This window comes from Euprymna scolopes, chromosome 7, assembly GCF_053919585.1.
Source record: "Euprymna scolopes isolate OS-2025 chromosome 7, ASM5391958v1, whole genome shotgun sequence".
NCBI classification, from domain to species: Eukaryota; Metazoa; Mollusca; class Cephalopoda; order Sepiida; family Sepiolidae; genus Euprymna; species Euprymna scolopes.
The window spans coordinates 112,187,481-112,208,388 of record NC_136488.1 but is presented as its reverse complement, the minus strand read 5'-3'; the positions used below and the strand labels follow the sequence as shown (position 1 = coordinate 112,208,388).

Genomic DNA, 20,908 nt, shown 5'->3' with positions numbered 1-20,908 from the left:
AACCACTGCTTAGGAAGCAATTAAGTTATTCACCAAACCCGTTTTCCTGCTCTTATTTACTTATACTTATATCCCTTTTTTTAGAAATCATAATTCATCATTCTGTGACTAAATGTAATATTTAAATATAAGGCCTATAATGGCCACATGTTTATTGTTACTGATGTATGTTACTAAAATAACTAGCATAAATGTTATTTCTAAATGTCTGCTTTAAAGGGATAATGCTTTACCTCCAAGACGCCTTCCTGTCTGTTTTGCATGATAAACATTAAAAATCCTTATACTCTTAAATCCTCCCCAAATCCCTGTATATCTATATTGTATATTAATGATGTATTCTTGTAAGTATATCATCTCTCCTGTTTCAACTGGACAAAAAAATCAACTGCTCTTCTCCCCAAGCTGATATAAAATACTATACTTTGCATGTACCTTGGGAGGGGGTTTAGCTTCCAGTCCTAAACTTTAGTAGGCTGATCTTTTCAAAATCGATAAATACTAAACATCTATAGATTTCTATTGCTAAGGGATGCATTAGCTTAACCTATATTTATACTCTATAGAATATGTATAAAATAGATAAGTAATAGCCACAGTTTGTGCCCAGATTATAAGTGATCTATGTTAACTAGCAACTATATCTTTCTTTCATTTAGATAGGATACAGTACTGGCGATTATCTTTACATGAAAACTAACACCTAAAGCACATTTCGAAACGCACCCTACCCCTTATACTATAATTTTACAATTAATCACTAATCCACAAACCACATTTTATCTTTTCTTAACCCTAATAGATATTCACCTTTAATCTACATCCCACACTCATACATACTTCCTTTAAAAACGTAACCAATCTTAATCCTATTCTGAGGAGTGTAACTTCAAAGCAGATACTAATTCTTTGATACTAACTCTATTAATCCTAACTATCCATGCATCCAGGTGCAGGGAACACCCTCTCAGTGCTGATGGACCAGTATATCTGGTTAGATCATCCATCTAGGATAAGGAAAACTCCGATTTGTCATATGTCTTAGCACCAAACAGGGGAGGAAGGCCTCCTCATTCCTGGACGACAACCTCCTTAGAGTTGGTGACTTGATCAAATCACCGGTTTGCAAACCTAAACTGCTTAAGGAGTAGATAGGCTCTGCCTATCTATACTCCATATTCCTTCTTTGCCTATTAGCCAGGAGCAGAGGTGCGGCCATAAGGACTCATTAGAGACGCCAAGTGCTTAGCCTTGTTTTTTGACTAAGGCAATGAATGCCATCCCCTTCATTTGCCTTATTCCCTTCTCCTATAACTGGGCATCTTGGGGTGCTTATTTATCATATATGCTAACATGATTGGACTGGGCCACTCCTGTCGGACAGGTTTGAGGGTACCGGTTTGACAGTTGCTGGTTGCTGTTTCCAACTGATAGTACAGAAGCCCTTTGATAGTGCTTAGAGCGGCTGTTCTATCATCAGTTGTGTAATATCAGAATGTACATAGTGCCATGTCACGCATGGAAAGACACCCTGCACTCATCTTTGGTGGGCATTCCCGAGGCCACCTTCCTGTGGATGAGGAGCCAGCTGATGTTGCACGATGGTGCCTATGCACATGTGTTTTGCCTAGCACCTCAATCTAGATCTGAAACTACTAAATAGAAGAAATGATAGCTCAATCCAAAAAAAAAATGTTCAAACCAGACACACACTCACGCTTCTTCCCTTGAGACTTGCATTTACAAATATCCGTGGACTTAGAACTAATTTAGAGGATGTAGAATCATTTCTCCTAGCAAATTTCCTGGATATCTTAGCACTAAGTGAAACTAACTTGCACTCCTCCATCCCCTCTAACATCTTTAACATGTCTGGTTATCTTCAACTTTGTTGTAAGGACTTTAACAGGAACGGACTTAGACTCTATATTTGTAACTCCCTCCCTATATCTAGGGAATCTAAACTAGAATCAGGTGACCAGACCTTCATGTGCTTTAAACTAAATTTACAACATAGCGTTAGCTACTTGTATTTTCTTTATTGCTCTCCATCAACCCAAGACTGTAGTATAATCAATCATGTCTCTGACAGCATAGATGTAGCACTCTCCCTTGACACTAGCACCCAAATACATGTATTTAGTGACTCTGACGCCCAGCACAGAAATTTATTTTGCTTCTGTAACTACACAATCACAGCTAATAGCATCATCCATAACTTTGCTATATCCCATTCCTTGACACAGACAGTAACATTCCCGACCCGTCTCCCAGATCTCCAGGACCAGCAAACCTCACTTCTGGATCTATTTCTGACAAGATATCCTGAGGACTGTGTAACAAATGCTGATTGCCCACTTAGGAATGCTGATCATGCTGTGATAATGATAGAATCACTCTAAACTCTCGACCCCAAGTTGAAAAGCCATTGCTCAAAACGACAACATACTAAAATAAGGCTGACTAGGATGCCATTAGAGATCGCATCTGAGATGACCCATGGGGGAATATCTTTTCTCTTCCTGCAGAATAGTGCGCAAATGAGACTACTGAATTGTTCAAAGCAGCAATTAAAGCACATGTTCCTACTCGGAATTCTATAGCAAACCCCACTCTCCCCAATGGTTTACTTCTACTTGCGCAGCTGCCAATTCTCAGAGGCAACATGCATACCGTAGATTTATCCAGCGTAAGTCCTGTACAAACAGACAAAGTATATAGAAGCTACAAGTAATTGTAAGAAAGAAGTAGCAACAGCTAAGAGTGAATATACTGAAACCACCAGGAAACGCATTGAAACATAGAAATCAGGAACTCATGATTTCTGGAAAATCTACAATAGTGTAGTAAATAATGGGCAATCAATAATTCCTCCACTATCCAACAATCATGAGGTTGTTTTTACAGCAACTGAGAAAGCTAACATGTTTGCCTGTTATTTTCCCTCAAACTCTACCTTGGACCCAGCAAACCGTTTCCTCCCTGATTTTCCTCTGTGGACAGAAACCACACTAGATGATCTGAAAATCACCCCTTATCAAGTACATGATATCATAAAAAACCTAGACACCTCAAAAGCATGTGGACCTGATCTCATCCCGGCTGTGCTATTAAAAAATGCTCCACTGAGGTTTCATCCAGTTCTCTCTAAACTCTTTAACAAATGTCTTACCGAATCTTGCTTTCCTGACAGCTGGAATACTACTTCTGTGGTACCAGTTTACAAAATCTCTGGCGAACGAACTGACCCATTAAATTATTGCCCAATTAATCTCCTCCCGCTTTTCGCCAAAATATTTGAGTCTTTAATTAATCAAGCTCTAGTCCACCACCTTACAGCTGCTAAACTTCTGTGTGACCATCAATATGGATTTAGGCAAGCCCGTTCTACTGCAGATATTCTAACTGTAATCTCTGAAAGTATATACCAAGCACTGTATAAGGCAGGGGAGGGGAAGGCAGTAGCCCTATATATATCTAAGGCTTTTGACAGGGTATGGCACGATGGTCTTCTCATGAAAATAACATCTATAGTATTACTGGACGAATGCTTAACATAATTAAATCCTTAAATGAGAGAAGAATCCAGGTTGTCCTCGATGAATGTACATCCAAACAATATGATATAAATGCAGGTGTACCTCAGGGATCGATCCTTACCTGATAAAATTGTCTCTGGCATGGGTATATTTGCCGATGACATCATGCTCTATAGCAGGCACATGGGAGAAGTTAATGAGTACATATCTAAGGCAATGGCGGAAACCCAAGAGGAACCTTCAGTCTGTAGTGGAAATGGGGTCAGAAATGAATGGTAACATTCAAAGCTGCAAAGATAAAAATCGTTTCCTTTAATCATTACAATAATGTTACCTTACCAACCACCAATAGCCTTGGCTAAAGATACATTTCCTGAAAGTAGTTTGTTCAAACACAGGGAATATGAGTTGCAATAAATAGATTGAGATCATTGCCAAAGCTGCTGCGAAGAAGATGGGCTCTCTCTATCGTATTAGAAAGTTACTTACACCTGAAAGTATCCTGTACCTCTACAAAGCCACCATTCGCCCATGTATCTAGTACTGCTGTCACATTTCGGCTGGTGCATTTGCTACTAGTCTCTCGCTCCTGGACAGTGTTCTAAAGAGAATTGCCAACCTGATAGGTTCTGAACTGTTATTTAACCTTCAGCCCCTATCCCATCGAGTAAATGTTGCATCCCTCTGCTTGTTTTACAAGTATTTTAATGGTGGATGCTTTGACAAACTACAAGCTCTTGTATCTCCTTGATGAAAATACCCCTAACAAGCCTGACAAGCAGCGAAGTGCCACCCCTACACAGTAGAGATACCCAGATGTAAGAAAGCCTTCTACTCTAAGAGCTTCTTCCCCAGAACTGCTAGACTTTGGAATTATTTTCCAGGTTCCTGCTTTCCCAACTGTACTGACATGCAGAAGTTCAAGTGTAATGTAAACAGACATCTTGCTGCTAAACTCCCTACATAGTAGCCCTGAAATTTAGATCCCTGATAGTAGCCCCCTACATCAAAGTGGCAATGTGCCTTGTTTGGTTAGAAAATGCAATTTAAAAAATGGTAAAACCAAACAGGAAAACCTGTAAAAAAATAAATTCAATGGACTTAAGGAGTCGGATAAAAAAATCCGACTCCGACTCCTTGTACTTTTAGAAATCCGACTCCGGCTCCGACTCCGACTCCACAACCCTGGTTATAATTAAATTGAACTTTCGAAATGCTATTAGAAAACAAAGCTAATTTAGTAACAAACAACAAAGGACTTAATTAAATAAAAATTAAAACAAAAATAGAGGTAATAAGACTCCCGGATAACGGCGGGTATTTACAGCTAGTTAACGTATTATTAGATACTTGAAATAATCAAAATGCTTACGAATAGACGAATCTATAATGAAATACATTACATTAGCGAAAGAAAGTCAGATATGCTGTAAATCAAATTAATAACATTCAATACACAGTTTTCAAAAGTAAAAATGTTACCATGAACGCTGATTAGAGTGCCTCTTTTCGAATCCTCTTCAATATTTCGAAGACCTTCGTTTTTAGATAAATCAATCTTAATCTGTGAGGAAAATGATGTGCTATGGATATCCTTTTGGGCCGGTTTTTCTATAAAAGAAAACAGAGAGCGACATTTTGGATTTTAAACTATATGAAATGACAACAAATGGCAAAATAGTTTTAGACGGACCAAAGGAGGCGAATACAAGTCGTTTTGTGGGGAGATAAATTCTTAATCCAATTTCAATATTGGTTCAGAAAAGCGTGTTATTGTTGGTTGTAGAAAATGTTTTATCACACTGTCACCTTCTTCCTTAAAGGAATCCCCCCCACTTCCCGTTTATCGAACTTTCATTTTATTTTATATATTTTGATACATTTTTATTCCCTTTCACTTCTTCCTTTTTTTTGCAACTTGATTCCTTACACCCCTATATTTCGGCCTTGTTTACACCCATCTTTTCCGATATTTTATTTTTTACTCTCCTATATTTTATAAGTACGCATCCCTAAAAACTATTATTATATAATATTATCTATTATTACTCTATAATTCTTATATGTCTACACCCATCTACCTCATACCCATTTGGCATTATTACTCCCCCTACTCCATCTTCTGTTTATCATTATACTATACACCCCCTATATTTCAAGCCTTACATTAATCTTCTTACTACCACTGATAATAAACTACATTTCATTTAAGCAATGTTATTATCTAAGACACCGCCTCTAAAAATATACAAACATAACATAAAAACACCCTATTTAATGTAAACCCCCTGTACACCTACAACACATATACACATAGATTTAATTGAGCAACTTCTCTCAACCAACTTACCCCATATCTCCTCTGAGAATTTAAACACACACACTGTCCACATACATTAAACTTACTATGACAAACATACTATATACATACACCAATTGCATAATGCAAACTACACTCCGCCTATATCACAGGAACAACTTTTAGCTCATCCAAACAGCCTTAATAATCTATTTCGCTCCTAATGAAACTATCGCTAGACGTTGCATTCCTATCATGTTACCTAGCACCTTCTCCACTCTTCTGATGAGAAGGCTTCGAAATGTCATGGCATAAAGTATCTTCACTTACCCAACATCCTTAAATAACTGTGTAGCCTTGTTGAATAAATGAATAAATGCTATATATAATCAATATATAACATTTTTCCTTTCTTGTTTACACTTTCATTGTTTATTTTTTTTACCTTCCTATTCACATATTATATTTTATTATATTTTAATATTTTTTATTCTTGTATTTTATACTTTCTTTAATATTTCTTAATATACTTTGTCCATTTCCTCTCTAAATGTTCTTAAGACAGATTTTATCTATATTTTATAATTTGTATAATGCTGACCTTTCTCTTCTGATGAGAAGCATTTAGCTTCGAAATGGCATGGCCTAAAAGAGGTTTATCTTTCTATTTTATATTGTCTTTCCTTGTTGTTCTGACGATACAATAAAGTTATATGTAACTTGTATTTCTCATCTTTTATTTAATATGATACCTATAGAAATATACATGAATAAATATGATAGCCACTTATGCATTGCTGCCATGGAAAAAAATTTAATTTCATTTTGAAGAACGCGAAACAGGGAAGGATGATACAGTTTCAGTACTGTTAGAATCGAAAATGTCAACAATACAATGACACAAAATCAAACATTAATTATCTGAACATTTACTAAATTTAAATAAAATTAAGAAAATTTGACACATGTGCACAACTGTCACGGAACAACTATTTTAGTTTTAACAATAATTTTTAATGATTTTTATTTTATTCGTTAAGAAAATTGGAGAATTTTGACTTTGTTATGAAAATTGAAAATTTGTAAAAAAAAGTTTTCTCAAAACAAAACAAAAAGTCACACACATTCCAATAATGACTGTTCAAAAAAATTTATAAATTTTAAAGTCATACATTTTGAAAAATTTCCTTCGTTCAGAATTTTTGTGTAAAACTTTAAAAAAACTTCTACTTTGTGTTATTAGAATGTTCTTAATAAAGAGTGTATAAAATAAGTGCGGTATACAACATACAGGTGAGAGAGTAAGAGAAATAGACAGAAACTTAGTAAGGCATATGTGACTTGCTGATTAAATTACAAACTACGGTTTATTAGAATAATTAAAATAGACATTTTTAAAACATAATTCAATCCCGAAAATACCTTAATACTTATTTAGCATTATTAAATATATAGGATAATATATAGAAAAATAGCCTCAACTCAGCTCTAGCATTATATATATATATATATATATATATATATATATATATATATATATATATATATATATATATAAAGCTGTGTGTGTGTGTGTGGTCACGAATTAGCTCCTATATGGTTGACTATTTTTAAAAAAACTGATTACATATAATAATAGAAGATGAATCGAGACACAGGAATGGGTATGTTTGATCCGGCAGAACGGTGGTTCATTAAAATTGTGGGGTCTGCGTTCGCGCCTGGTCCACAAAGTATGAAAAAAAAATTAAAAAATTAAAAAAAAAAACGTTTACAAGCGTTTTTGACATAGATGTACATAAGAATAAGTATGTTTTTACTTAAATAGGGATGGTATAATAAAATTGTGGGGTCTGCGTTCGCACCTGGCCTCCATAGAATGGAAATGGGCACAAACTTTAATAAAGACTTTTTATATCTATCTGCGTAAGTATACTTTGATAATTATGTTTCAGTTCGAAGAAATATGGTATAATAAAATTATGGGGTGTTCGTTCGCACCTAACCTCCATAGAATGGAAATATGTCACAAAGTTTAACAATGTTTTTTAATATAGATCCACAGAATATTGTGATAAGTGTTTCAGTGTGTACAGGTATGGTATAATAAATTATGGGGTTCATTTATTTTATTTTTACTTTCATCATATTTTGCTTTTGTTTTGATACCCCAAATTCAACCCAAATTTACAACCCTTCCTTTTCATAACCTATCATACTTTCATAAATCAGAGTCCATTTTCTGTAGGCTATTTTTGAACCCAGTCAACGACGGGTACTTTTGCTAGAATATATGCATATATATATATATATATATATATATATGTATATATATATATATGTATATATATATGTGTATATATATAGATATATGTATATGTATATATATATGTATGTATATGCAATGATGCACATGTATATATATATATGTATATGTATATATATATATGTATATGTATATATATATGTATATGTATATATATATATATATATAACTACTTCATTTACTCACATAAAATTAATATACAAAAAAACACAGATACGTAAACATAAAAATAAATAAACACATGCGTATATATATATATACATATATATATATATATATATACATATATATATATGTACGCATGTATATGTATGTATATGTGTTTATTTATTTTTATGTTTACGTATCTGTGTTTTTTTTGTTTTTTTTTGTATATATACTGTGTTCTCCCTCCCATTGATGTGTCTCCGTACATTGTACAGGTGTACGCGTGTATGTGTATTTATGTGTGTGTGTGTGTGCGCGTATTTTATTTACTTATCATTAACAATTATTTATTAATATTTTAATATTTAATTTATTTTATTTACTTACTGATACTCTTACCTATCATTATACTATCAAAATAAACCTGTAAAGTATAATTCATTAATTTATTTTTCCTTTTGTTTTTCTTTCCATTTTATAAACAATAAATTTCTTTCAATCTCTCCCCGCCCGGCTAAATCACTTTAAACCTCATTTTCAACCCGTTCCTTCACTAACATTAACTCTCCAACCTGTTGCCATGGTGATCCTTTAAATTAACTGTTACTTATGCCGATATAAATAAAAGTAGCGTCTTTTAATTTTAAACCGTTATAAACTAAAAAAAACGTATATAAGAATTTACACATAATTAATATTTTATTATAAACCCCTCTCTTATTGTATACACTCCTACTACTTTAAATTCCAACGTCCTCTCCCTACCACTCCCCCTTCTTTTCTAACTCCCCTTCATCTACGATTTTTCCATTCTTATTTTATTTTATAACTTAGTCCATCTATAAATTCTGACGATGTTTGAGGATTTTCCTCTAGCTGAAACAATTTGTAAACTCATTCTGGACTCACAGTAATAAATTTCCTATATACTGCTCTGACTACACATTGAGCACTCTAGTCCGGTTTTTTAACCACTGGTAAATATATATATATATATATATATATATACACACACACATACATATATATGTGTATGATAGCTTTTCTATATGCATGTTTATTCATTTTATTTATTTATTATTTGTTTGATTATTTGTTTATTTATTTATTTGTTTATATTCTATTTTTTATGTATTTATTTATTTGTTTATTTTCTATTGTTTTTGTTAGTTTTAAAGTTATTTTGTATCTCTATCCTAGAGTAAATCTTATCATATGAACACAGTTGTTCGCTATTTCTCTCCTACAGTTTAATAGATTTTGGGTTTCTTTAAAGTACAGGATAGCAAATTTTTCATTGGCTGATAGGAAGGGCGCGGTGGATACTAGAAAGCTGATTGGCTAACTAAAATCTCAATAGAAGGTGCATGTATAAAAACTACAGACAACCACAAAATTCGCGCATAAGCCTGAAGAATCCTAGAGTGGATGAAACGCGGAATAATCGGTGTAGCTTAATTGCCATATATATATATATATATATATATATAAAATAAAATATAGAATATATATATAAAATAAAATTGTATGTATATATATATGTATATATATATATGTATATGTATATATATATGTATATATATATATGTATGTATATATATGTATATATATGTATGTATATATATATGTATATATACGTATATATATATATATATATATATATATATATATATATTAACAGCGAGGGTAAAAAAATGTATAGCGAATAGGAGAAAAAAGACAGAGAAACAATCTCAGCAAATACCTATAAGTTTTAAATTATGGGTATACTCTCTTTGCTTATACAGAGATGGTTGGCGCAAATTAATGTATACAGCCTCGAGAATATTTAAGTGAATTCTCGAGCGCGCTCTGTGTAAAACCGAGAAAGTTTCATCCGTGTATTTTTCAGTACAAATTTGGCACTGTAATAAATGTTCACCAATGGCCAATCTATGAGTAGGTAAACGCTCGGATGTTCGCCATTTTTTGTGTCTATGTATCGAAGGGGGGACATGTTGCGAAATTCTAACCTCCAAACGTTGAATGGTATGGCCCACATAGTCAGCTTCATACTGACCGTTAAATCAATAAACAACCATATTATATTGAGTGGTAGGGATACCATCCTTTCGAAAGGAGGGGAAAGCATTTCTCGTCCCAAAATTAAATCCGATTTAAACTTTAGTGCATCGGGCTTTGTTGATCTGCTCTAGTACTAAACTAAATGCTGAACTCCAAAGCATAACTGAGATCCTTTTGGCTAATGGTTATCCTTTACACGTAATTCAAAAATGTATGAGGGATATAATCTTGACGTTTAAAGATGGAACGTTTGTGGGCCATCAAAAATGTCCTGTATATGTGATAATCTCGTGGATTGCTGTCAAAAGCCAGAAGTTTTCGCATAAAATTGCTACAGCCGTTTCACGTTGCTATTTTGCAACGAAGGTTCGAACGGTGTTTGGGACGAGAAATGCTTTCCCTTCCTTTCGAAAGGATGGTATCCTTACCACTTAATATAATATGGTTGTTTATTGATTTAACGGTCAGTGTGAAGCTGACTACGTGGGGCATACCATTCAACGTTTGGAGGTTAGAATTTCCCAACATGTCCCCCCTTCGATATGTAGGCACAAAATAAGGGTGGATTCAATTAATGCTGCTAAATTCTAAATTTGCACTTTTGTATGCGTACATATATATGTGTATATATAATGTGTTTTATTTTGTACGTATTGCAAATTCGAATATATTTCCTAATTTACATAAATTTAGATAAATGTTACTTTCCCCTTTAATTGACCCTTTCGTCATGGACCATTTTTAGCCGTTTCACTTGTGAAAATGCTTGCATTAGACAATTTTCCTACTCTATTTTTAAATCACATCGTTGGATTTTATCCTTTTATTATTTTAGTTTTTTATATATCTATGTGAATCAAACAGCATTTCAACATTAGCATGTCAAAACGGAACTAACTATGTATGAAATAGATAGAAGAGAGAGAGAGAGAGAGAGAGAGAGAGAGAGAGAGAGAGAGAGAGAGAGAGAGAGCGTCATATTTAAAACATTTTGTAAAAATGTTAATAGCATTCAAAATACTACTAGGTTAATGAAATGAACATACTTGTGTTAACGGTTCCTATGGCAACCAAAAAATACCATTCTGTTCCATCAAGATTATAAATTTTGGAATTATTGATAATGTTACGCCTGATAAAGGAACATTTCATCACGCCATTCTCAAATGAAGTAGACATCAGTGTAATAGCATCTGACGGAACCTGAAAACAAACATATACCAATTTTTAAAAATACAAATAGAATTTTGTGTCAAACACTGGCAACAAAAAGTGACACACTCTTTCTCATTCTATTCGTCATAGTAGAATATCTAGTAAGAATTGGTAAGTTTATCAGTTGAAGAAAAGATAAGAGATCTTCCATGTTCGAAATATTATAACTCAGTAGGTAGGTTTCGAAAATATCCCTTATTTTCAGTTCAGTAGAAACAAGGAAATGACAAAAGGAAAAATAGAAAAATAGGAAGAAAGGCATAACAAAAACGAAAGGTTATGATGAAGGAAAAAATTCAGAAGAAGAAGAAAGGAAAGAAAAGTATGATGAAAAAAAGAAAAATAGCAGGAAATAAAGACAGAAATGTAGTAGCGAAAGAAAAATATAAAGAGAAGGAAACAGCAAAGAATAAAGAAAAGGAAGGAAACGAAATAAGATAGAAAATATTAAAGAATGGGAGGAAAGAAAGAGGCACAAATGGAATAATGCACAAAAGAAAAAAGATTTGATTTAAAAATTCGGATATATATATATATATATATATATATATATATATATATATATATATATATATATATATATATACTAGCTGTGCCCGGCCACGCATTGCTGTGGCTCAGTTTGTTAAAATGGAACACATTCCTCAAGAAAAATTGCATTTTGTATTGTTTATTTACTTTCATTATATTTTGCGATTTTTTTTTTATCAAGAAAAGTTGTTTTTCCACAAAAAGATTAATTTTTTACCATAAATTGTTAGGTGAAAGTTTTTTTGTTTTTTTTTTCAGGAAAACTTGCATTTTTTTAAAAAGAAAGTTGGCAGTAAACGTTCCTTTTTGAAAACGGAATTTTTATTATAAAAAGAACAGATGAATGCTTTATATGAACACTGTAAATAGTTAGGTGAAAGTAGAGCAAAGTTTAATTTTTTTTTCAAGAGAGTGTACAAATTATTTTTTGTCAACAGATGTTAAGAAATTAAACAGAAAAAATACTCCCATCATTAATTAATTATGCAAAAAAAAAAAAATAAAATGTTGATTTAGCGTTTCAACATTTGAACAACGCTCAGTTGAATCCGGTGATTGCCGAATGAACCCTAACCATAATTTGAATCCGAGGGGGGGGTCAAATTCTGCATGAGTACCAATTTTTTAATTTCGTCTTTTGTTCAATTTTTCGAGTGGGCTATCAGCGATTGCAAACTAACAAATTTAACCAAAATGCAAATTCAACAATTATATAATTTAAAAAAGTGCTCAGCTTCTAATACAAATCCTAATAAATCAATCCCCCTTATTGGAAACACTCAAGGGAAGGACGAAACCAAATTATTGACTGTATGTTTGGGAGAGGTTCTATTTTTTCCTTTTGTTTCAATATTTTTAGCAGATTTAACACTCAGCTACCAGATTTTCATGGGTCGCTCGGTTTTTGATATAATGTAAGCAGATCTAGATGTTTATAATTTACGATAAAACTTGCTGAGTATGTGCTGTTTTACAGTTGTTGTAAAAATGGAATGGAAACTTAAATTTCCCTCCATTTTAATCTTTTTTTTAATTGTGCCCCCGCCCAAAACGAATATAATCAAAAGAATAACATTCAACAATTGAACTTTATATATATAAAACACAAAATATTAAAAAAAAAAAGAAGTTATTAACGAAAGGGAAATAATTCCATTCTTAAATGAAAAAAGTCAGTTTGGTATATCTTTGTGTTATTTTTTACATAAGTTCAACTTACCGTTCACATTGGAAATGTCGACATTTACAGGTTGTCGGGTACGTTTACAATAAATAAACACTCCAATCTACCCATGTTAAGAACGGCTTTCAGAATAGACACCCCTAATCTTGTCAGCATACCCGAAAACCCATAAAAGTTCACATATCGAATGTGAACGATGAGTTGGACGTAACGTATAAATGTATCGAATTTAAAATGGAACGAAATTTAAATTTCTGTTCCATTTTTACAACAACCGTACCCTAACTTAGTGTATGAATGTTATGTTTTTTAAGTAAAAATAATATTTATGTTTGAATATAAATTCCTAAACTCATTTCACACTAAATAATTTAGGTGAGTGAAATAGGAATCTAATTGAATCTTTAATTTTCTGAATAGTAAAAAGATGATCCACAATGGTCAATTTGCTGCTAATATCCATTCTTTAGGTACGAGCAAAAATAAATGAAGAATAGGGGGGACCTAGTTTTTAAAGCCGATTTATCATAAATTCTTTTTAGGTTTCCGACAACTTTTTGATTGGATTTGAAAGATTAAGGACTAAACTTAATTTCTCAAAGGAAAAAAATATTTGTACACGTGAAAAAAAAAAAAAATTCATGAAAAATGTTTTCACGGCGAGCTTACCAATTCAGCTAAATTTTGAAGTTAAATAAATTTATTGTAAAAATCCTTTTAGAGATAAATATTAGTTTTCTGGGTCTATTTCAAAGATAATTAGTAAAGTCCTAAGATATTGAATTAAATAATAATTAAAAAAAACACTTTGTTTGTGCTAAAAATAAGTGAATTAGCCCCACAACCGAGTGTTCTCGCCGTTCGCATAAGCACAACAAACAATACTTTTGGAAATACGGAATATACAGAGGCCCAAAATCTGAGATAGTCGAAAAGCTGTATGAGAATGATGTCATAAAAGGAAGGAGGAGGGGTGCTGTTTTTTTTTTGTTTTGTTTTTTTACCCAGACGGGCATCCCCATTTCTATTGTAAATGTTTGTATAAATTTTACCATTTTTTAATTTAATTATTTTTCTATGTTCCTGTTTTAAAATTAATTTTGGCGGAGTTGTACAACCATCACCCCCATGCAAATTTCTATACTGATAGGTTTTTATAAAAATTTTCACTGGATTATTATTGATTGGACCGTAATTAAGCAGATTATGAAAAAAAAAAAAAAAATTGAAACAAAAAAAAAAATCATTTCAACAGTTGAAAGGTGTGCTCACTTTTTAGTTACCACGTTCTGGTAAATCGGTCACTCATTTTTTTTTCTAAACACGGAAGTGTCTTCAGGATATAAAATGGTTTCATGTTGACGAAGTAATGTATCCGGAGGCGTACGGGATGGAAAATTATTAAACATTTCTCCAGCATGTTAGTGAAATACTTAAAAAAAATTTTTAAAAGTTTTGAAATATAACAAAAAACAAAAACCTCACCTTTCATAAAAACAGATAAATTATTGTAAAAAAACACCCACAAACTCACCTTTCATAAAAACAAATTATTTAAAAAAAAAACTAAATAAGTTAATAAAAACAAAAAACTCGAAACTTTATTTTCATAAAAACAATAAAAAAAAAGTCATGTTCATTCTATTTTTTTTCTTTGAGAAACAAATATATTTCTGACTTACAACTGCGGTAGAGGCTCATATTATTTTTACTTTTATGGTTTTGATATACCCGCGTTTTTATTGGTTAAAAAATAGGTGACTAAGTTATCAGAACGTTGTAACTAAAAAGTGAGCCACCCTTTCAAATGTCGAAATAATGATTTTTTTTTTCATTTTTTTTGTTCATAATCTGGTTAATTAGTGTCCAATCAATCATAATCTGGTTAATTAGTGTCCAGTGAAAAAAAATTCAAAAAAAACTATCAGTATAGAAATTACGCATGGGGGTGATGGTTATACAACTTCACCTTAATTTTTTTTAATTACTGGTCAATATATATAATTATGAAACTCAAATGACCTTGTAACGATGTATGTAACCCACTTTCCTGTTTACGACATCCGGTTGCGCATGCGCGCATGACTTGCGCACTGAAATATTAACGTTATTATTTCGAAATTATTATTTAACATGGGAAGAGTGGGGTTTAAAATAACTTAAACGTAATACAGAAATGAACGTTGTAAAAAAAAAAAAGCAGACAGTACTGACAATTGTTTATTTGGATAATTTAAACGCGACCTCCCCCCCCCCAAAAAAAAACAAAAGAACAATTGGGACACTGAAATATTAACGCTATTATTTCGAAATTATTATTTAACATGGGAAGAGTGGGGTTTAAAATAAACAAAAAACAAAAAAACAATTGGGACGCTGAAATATTAATGTTATTATTTCGAAATTATTATTTAACATGGGAAGAGTGGGGTTTAAAATAACTTAAACGTAATACAGAAATGAACGATATAAAATAAAAACAGATATATCAAAATTTGAAATTGACTATAATAAGTATTATGGTATCTGTTCAGTGCACAATTACCTATAAGTATGGCCAACTACTTATAATTCAGTAACTGTAAATTTTATTTTAAAATATAATCAATTATAAAAAACAGAACGACTGAGAAATCTATCTATATTCTTTTTCATTTTAATATGCTTTCATAAAAATGTTTCTGTTATGTAAAAAATAAATATTTTCTTTATGTTACAAGTGTCATGCTCATACATTAATTCCATAGCTAATATAACATACTGACCCAACGGGTCACGGATAGTCTAGTATTATATAAAAATTATGTTACGCCGAAAGTTTCACATTCTTACGAGCAAGGAAATTATTAAACTCTTGCATATAGAAATTCTGCGAAATCTGTAATTTACAAAAAGTAGAAATATTTTTGCTGTTATAATTTTTTTTGTAAAAATATTAAATAAACAATGCTTAATTCAATAATAATATCGGTAATTCGAGAAATTCATTTTATTCGAGTTATATCGAATTCATTAATACGGACTTTATAAGGGCTGTTCTCGTAATGTTCCTGTAAAAATGATTTTATTTATTTTTTATTGTTACAAATTACGATGCTTTATTAATATAATAAATGCAAAAATAAATTCTTGCGTTTTTTATTTACTACTGAAAACCATAACTTTAGTAAAGGTATTTTTTGTTTAAACAAAATAATACATTTTCACTAAGATTTAAACAAAAAATAATTCCGCAATCATTATTTGATAAATGCTGAAAATTTCATTAAAACTGGTTAATTTCCTGATTTTTTGTGAATTTTTAAGTAAAGCGAGGGGTCAAAATGTGTATACATTTTGAGCGTCGGCATACATGTAGTTAATTTAAATTAAATTTCAATCACATGATTACATTATAAATAATCACGTGATTAAATCCATTTAAAATTTACCGATTAGAATCTGATATTTTAAAAAATTATTTCATAAAAATGATAAAAATTTCTTTACATTAAGCAAGACCACGGAAGTGATGTCACGTGACGGCAGGCGGTCATAAATAATATTTCTACAAATAAAAAAAAATGGCAACATCGGAACAAAGAAAACCACCTATTTATTAAAGTAAAATTTAAGTATAATGTTATAATTAAAAAGAGATAAATAAAAACACGCATGGGTACAGTAAACATATTATACCAAAATGTCGAAGCAATCGGTTCAGTGGTTATTTAGACTACTAATGACGAACGAACCAAGAATTCCAGAATTACATTTATATATATATACTCATGTAATTTCCTTATTTATATAGATGTAGATATTTAGTATATCTATTCGTTAAAATTTAAAATGCAATAATTTGCACATGGATGAATAAGCTACACTAAGAAGAACCAATTCGGAAGCAGACGAGGTTGGGTGTTTAGCAACAAAAGGGAACATGCCGAATTTAAGAAGTGCGAATGTCACAGGAATGCTGGCAATTTCTGTATTTTTAAAAAAAATAATTTTCGTCAGTATGTTTTGAAGAATTGTTTATACAATTCAAAAGTTATATTTATAAAAATAATTTTCGTCAGTATGTTTTGAGGAATTGTTTATACAATTCAAAAGTAATATTTTTAAAAATAAGTTTCGTCAGTATGTTTTTAAGAATTGTTTATACAATTCAAAAGTAATATTAAAAAAAATAATTTTCGTCAGTATGTTTTGGAGAATTGTTTATGCAATTCAAAAGTCATATTTTTAAAAATAATTTTCGTCAGTATGTTATGGAGAATTGTTTATACAAGTCAAAAGTCATATTTTTAAAAATAATTTTCGTCAGCATGTTTTGAAGAATTGTTTATACAAGTCAAAAGTAATATTTTTTAAAATAATTTTCGTCAGTATGTTTTGAAGAATTGTTTATACAAGTCAAAAGTAATATTTTTAAAAATAATTTTCGTCAGTATGTTTTGAAGAATTGTTTATACAATTAAAAAAGTCATTTTTTTAAAAATAATTTTCGTCAGTATGTTTTGAAGAATTGTTTATACAAGTCAAAAGACATATTTTAAAAAATAATTTTCGTCAGTATGTTTTGAAGAATTGTTTATACAATTACAAAAGTCATATTTTTAAAAATAATTTTCGTCAGTATGTTTTAATGAATTGTTTATACAATTAAAAAGTAACATTTTTAAAAATAATTTTCGTCAGTATGTTTTGAAGAATTGTTTATACAATTCAAAATTAATATTTAAAAAAATAGTTTCGTCAGTATGTTTTGGAGAATTGTTTATACAAGTCAAAAGACATATTTTTAAAAATACTTTTTGTCAGTACGTTTTGAAGAATTGTTTATACAAGTAAAAGTCATATTTTTAAAAATAAGTTTCGTCAGTATGTTTTGAAGAATTGTTTATACAATTCAAAAGTAATATTTTTAAAAATAATTTTCGTCAGTATGCTTTAAAGAATTGTTTATACAAGTCAAAAGACATATTTTAAAAAATAATTTTCGTCAGTATGTTTTGAAGAATTGTTTATACAAGTCAAAAGTCATATTTTTAAAAATAATTTTCGTCAGTATGTTTTTAAGAATTGTTTATACAAGTCAAAAGTCATATTTTTAAAAATAATTTTCGTCAGTATGTTTTGGAGAATTGTTTATACAAGTCAAAAGTCATATTTTTTAAAATAATTTTCGTCAGTATGTTTTGGAGAATTGTTTATACAAGTCAAAAGTCATATTTTTAAAAATAAGTTTCGTCAGTATGTTTTTAAAAATTGTTTATACAATTCAAAAGTCATATTTTTTGAAATAATTTTCGTCAGTATGTTTTGGAGAATTGTTTATACAAGTCAAAAGTCATATTTTTAAAAATAATTTTCGTCAGTATGTTTTGAAGAATTGTTTATACAAGTCAAAAGTCATATTTTTAAAAATAATTTTCGTCAGTATGTTTTGAAGAATTGTTTATACAATTCAAAAGTCATATTTTAAAAAATAAGTTTCGTCAGTATGTTTTGAAGAATTGTTTATACAATTCAAAAGTCATATTTTTAAAAATAAGTTTCGTCAGTATGTTTTGAAGAATTGTTTATACAAGTCAAAAGTCATATTTTTAAAAATAATTTTCGTCAGTATGTTTTGAAGAATTGTTTATACAAGTCAAAAGTCATATTTTTAAAAATAAGTTTCGTCAGTATGTTTTGAAGAATTGTTTATACAAGTCAAAAGTCATATATTTAAAAATAATTTTCGTCAGTATGTTTTGGAGAATTGTTTATACAAGTCAAAAGTCATATTTTTAAAAATAATTTTCGTCAGTATGTTTTGAAGAATTGTTTATACAATTCAAAAGTCATATTTTTAAAAATAAGTTTCGTCAGTATGTTTTGAAAAATTGTTTATACAAGTCAAAAGTCATATTTTTAAAAATAATTTTCGTCAGTATGTTTTTAAGAATTGTTTATACAAGTCAAAAGTCATTTTTTTTAAAATAATTTTCGTCAGTATGTTTTGAAGAATTGTTTATACAATTCAAAAGTCATATTTTTAAAAATAATTTTCGTCAGTATGCTTTAAAGAATTGTTTATACAATTCAAAAGTCATATTTTAAAAAATAATTTTCGTCAGTATGTTTTGAAGAATTGTTTATACAAGTCAAAAGTCATATTTTTAAAAATAATTTTCGTCAGTATGTTTTGGAGAATTGTTTATACAAGTCAAAAGTCATATTTTTAAAAATAATTTTCGTCAGTATGTTTTTAAGAATTGTTTATACAAGTCAAAAGTCATATTTTAAAAAATAATTTTCGTCAGTATGTTTTGGAGAATTGTTTATACAAGTCAAAAGTCATATTTTTAAAAATAGTTTTCGTCAGTATGTTTTGGAGAATTGTTTATACAAGTCAAAAGTCATATTTTTAAAAATAAGTTTCGTCAGTATGTTTTGAAAAATTGTTTATACAATTCAAAAGTCATATTTTTTGAAATAATTTTCGTCAGTATGTTTTGGAGAATTGTTTATACAAGTCAAAAGTCATATTTTTAAAAATAATTTTCGTCAGTATGTTTTTAAGAATTGTTTATACAAGTCAAAAGTCATATTTTAAAAAATAATTTTCGTCAGTATGTTTTGGAGAATTGTTTATACAAGTCAAAAGTCATATTTTTAAAAATAGTTTTCGTCAGTATGTTTTGGAGAATTGTTTATACAAGTCAAAAGTCATATTTTTAAAAATAAGTTTCGTCAGTATGTTTTGAAAAATTGTTTATACAATTCAAAAGTCATATTTTTTGAAATAATTTTCGTCAGTATGTTTTGGAGAATTGTTTATACAAGTCAAAAGTCATATTTTTAAAAATAATTTTCGTCAGTATGTTTTGAAGAATTGTTTATACAAGTCAAAAGTCATATTTTTAAAAATAATTTTCTGTCAGTATGTTTTTAAGAATTGTTTATACAAGTCAAAAGACATATTTTTAAAAATAATTTTCGTCAGTATGTTTTGAAGAATTGTTTATACAATTCAAAAGTCATATTTTTAAAAATAATTTTCGTCAGTATGCTTTAAAGAATTGTTTATACAATTCAAAAGTCATATTTTAAAAAATAATTTTCGTCAGTATGTTTTGAAGAATTGTTTATACAATTCAAAAGTCATATTTTTAAAAATAATTTTCGTCAGTATGTTTTGGAGAATTGTTTATACAAGTCAAAAGTCATATTTTTAAAAATAAGTTTCGTCAGTATGTTTTGGAGAATTGTTTATACAAGTAAAAGTCATATTTTAAAAATTATTTTCGTCAGTATGTTTTGAAGAATTGTTTATACAAGTCAAAAGTCATATTTTTAAAAATAAGTTTCGTCAGTATGTTTTGAAGAATTGTTTATACAAGTCAAAAGTCATATTTCTAAAAATAATTTTCGTCAGTATGTTTTTAAGAATTGTTTATACAAGTCAAAAGTCATATTTTTAAAAATAATTTTCGTCAGTATGTTTTTAAGAATTGTTTATACAATTCAAAAGTCATATTTTTAAAAATAATTTGCGTCAGTATGTTTTGAAGAATTGTTTATACAAGTCAAAAGTCATATTTTTAAAAATAATTTTCGTCAGTATGTTTTGT

At 29.8% G+C, this 20,908-nt stretch overlaps 1 protein-coding gene across 2 annotated transcripts in view; it reads right to left on the bottom strand.

The window, feature by feature from the left end:
• LOC145279888 (ferric reductase 1-like) overlaps nt 1–20,908 on the bottom strand; it is a 459,209-nt gene that overhangs the window by 155,885 nt on the left and 282,416 nt on the right. For both annotated transcript variants that reach the window (XM_080131362.1, XM_080131363.1), the window contains exons 8-9: nt 11,422–11,578; nt 5,022–5,150 (exon numbers count right to left, since the gene is read on the bottom strand). In XM_080131362.1, the coding sequence (XP_079987488.1) occupies nt 5,022–5,150; nt 11,422–11,578 (286 nt within the window). The remainder of the gene's footprint in view (nt 1–5,021; nt 5,151–11,421; nt 11,579–20,908) is intronic.